This window comes from Carettochelys insculpta, chromosome 32 (genome assembly GCF_033958435.1).
Source record: "Carettochelys insculpta isolate YL-2023 chromosome 32, ASM3395843v1, whole genome shotgun sequence".
In the NCBI taxonomy this organism is placed as follows: Eukaryota; Metazoa; Chordata; order Testudines; family Carettochelyidae; genus Carettochelys; species Carettochelys insculpta.
The window spans coordinates 8766976-8769808 of NC_134168.1; the positions used below are offsets into that span (position 1 = coordinate 8766976).

Sequence of the window (2833 nt, forward strand, 5' to 3'; positions counted from 1 at the left end):
ATGTCTAGAAAGAAGCCTGGGAGGGGTGAAAGCAGAGACTTGGGCCCGTCTCACCCTGCGGCTCTGGCGCTAACTGCTTTGGCCTTTCACAGGTCTAGATGGACGCAATTCTCAGGAGAACCGATGGGAATTAGCTGCCAATATTTCAATGGGATTTTAGGCTCCTTTGACTATCCCAGCCTGGAGCGATGTCAGGGCCCAGCAGCTCCGATTCTGGACCAAGATGTCTGGGCCCCAGCTCCCAGCCATTGCCCCCAGAAAGCCATGTGGTGTGACTGCCTCTCCGGGGAGGTGCCATGGCACAGGGCTCTGCCAGGGAAGCAAGACTGGGGCTCAGAAGGGCTGGGTAATTACCCTGTCCCGGCGTGACCAGGGGCAAGTCATTTCCCCTCTGCTGGGCAGACGGGCCCCCACCCCAGCAGAGCCCAACTAAGGGGGTTTGGACTTGTGGGCCGGGCCCCAAACTTCCGGAATAGCAGGGGAGTGGCCCAGGGTCCCTGGGCCTGGACTAGGGTTACCATGTACAAAAGAGGCCCCCGGAACGGGCGCGTGTCTGTCTCAGTGTCTGCCCACGGGCTGGGCGTGAGTGTGTTAAGGCAGAGCCGGGACACTCACAGACACTCACACGGACACACTCCTTCCCCGGGGCGGCGGGGGGCTCTTTTTTAAAGGGCAAAATATGGTAACGCCCCCCCCCGGTTCCTGTGCCAGCCGGCTCAGTGGGTGTGGGAGTCCCTACAAGCATCGAATCAGCCCAGCCAGCTTTTACGTTCCCTTTCTCAAGAGCCTGGCGAAGGGAATCAGACGAGAGTGGAGAGAAGGTGCGATGGGCTCAGGGGTCCCCAGGCTCTGCACCCCGTCCGCAGGCAGGAGTGACTCTCACTCGGCAGCAGAACAGCGGGTTTATTAGCCAACAGGACACAGCGTCGTACAGAGGAGTCAGTGCAGCCGGCAGGGACAGCCAGTCCCATCCATGTTGGGGAGAGGAGGCCCCGAGGGGCCCCCGGAGCCGGGGTCTGGCCCCCTCCTTTGTCTCTGTTTCTCCCTGCCCAGACTCACAGCTTCCAACTCCCAATTCAACCCCCTCAGGCTCCACCTCCCCCTTTGTCTGCAGCCAGAGGTGTCACCTGGTCACCACGGTTACCCTCAGCAGGAGCCCCCCAGCCCTCGTGAGCCGCCTCCCCACACATACCCCCACGACGTCACAGAAGGTGAGACCAGGTGGACAAGGGTCCCACAAAGCGCTTGAGGATTTTATTTCAGCTTCTCCCTTGGAAATTCAGGTCCTTGACAGGCCATTGCCTTGTCCCTGCACTGTCTTCCCACCCCCAATGTCCCCTCCGGCCTCTTCTCCACACCCAGCGGGCAATGGCCCCTGCGCAGTGCTGAGTCTCCGGTGCACAGAGGTTCCTGCACGACTCTCTCTTGCAACCCAGGTGCAAAGATGAAATGGTCCCTCAGCTGGGCATCCTGGTGCCCAGAGACAAGTGGCACCATCCCGAGAGGAGCTACTGCCCAGTGACGTCTGCCTGTTTTCCCAGCCCCCACAGCCCTCCTCATGGCCAGAGGCAGAAGCAAAACCTTCCCTTTCCTCACACCCCATCCAGGAAGAACCTTCGGTGCAGGATTTTCCTCAGAGCCGCCTGCACCTCCTTGTTCCGCAGGGTGTAGATGACGGGGTTCAGGGTGGGAGTGACCACGCTGTAGAGGAGAACGATCACCATGTCCCACTGGGGGGATTCCCCGGAGGACGGGGGCGCGTAGGTCAGGATGGCGGCTCCGTAGAAGAGCGACACCACGGTGAGGTGGGAGGCGCAGGTGGAGAAGGCCTTTCTCCGGCTTTCCCGCGACTGCACCTTCAGGAGCAGGAAGGAGATGATGTAGAGGTAGGAGAGCAGTGTGAGCACACAGGGAATGACCACGATGCCCCCCGTGATTATGTTGAGCAGGGTCAGGTTGAGGCGGGTGCTGTCACAGGCCAGGCTCAGCAGGGGCTTGATGTCACAGAAGAAGTGGTGGATATTTTTGTGGCCACGGAAGTGCAGCTGGGAGGTCATAATCGTGTGCATCAGGGCGTGCAGGAAGCCGGTGGCCCAGGTAGACACTGCCAGGAGCAGGCAGGCCCGTGGGCTCATGACCAGCCTGTATCGCAGTGGGTTGCAGATGGCCACGTAGCGGTCATAGGCCATGACGGCCAGCAGCACGGCCTCGCTGCTGCCCAGGAAGTGGAAGAAGTGGAGCTGGGCCAGGCAGCCGGCCAAGGAGATGGTCTGACGCTCTGAGAAGAAGCCAGCCAGCATCTTGGGCACTGTGACCGTGCAGTAGCAGAAGTCCAGGCAGGAGAGATTCCCGAGGAAAAAGTACATGGGGGTGTGGAGCCGGGGCTCGGCCAGCACCATGGCCACCATGGCCCCGTTGCCCAGAAGGGTGGCCACGTACAGCAGCAGGAAGAGCGTGAATAGAAAGTCCTCCATCCCCTGGAGGTCAGTCAGGCCCGTGAGGATGAATTCACTCACCTCCGTCTGGTTCTCCATCGCTGTGGGAGCTGGGGAGGAATGAGGCGTTAAAGGAGCCAGCTGAAGCAGAGGTTTTCAGTGGGCAGTAGGTGCTAAAACTAATGACAAATGGATATTGACCCCTCTTTACAATTCTGGCCAGTGTGGTAGCATTTCTATGAGCCAGGTTCATCCCTGGGTATCACGGTTGTGAGCTCCCTGCATGTGCATGTTAGATCATCTCCACATTGCAGACGGCTGAATGGAGATCTATCTATCTATCTACCTATCCCTATACACTGTATCTATCTATCTATCCCCATACACTGTATCTATCT

The 2833-nt window shown here is 59.3% G+C and overlaps 1 protein-coding gene across 1 annotated transcript; it reads right to left on the bottom strand.

Annotated features, from left to right (window-relative positions):
• Positions 1-1592: 1592 nt before the first annotated feature.
• On the bottom strand, positions 1593-2534 carry LOC142005020 (olfactory receptor 12D1-like). Its single transcript, XM_074982698.1, has one exon. The coding sequence runs from the start codon at positions 2532-2534 to the stop codon at positions 1593-1595; it is 942 nt and encodes a 313-aa protein (XP_074838799.1).
• Between the last annotated feature and the right edge of the window lie 299 nt (positions 2535-2833).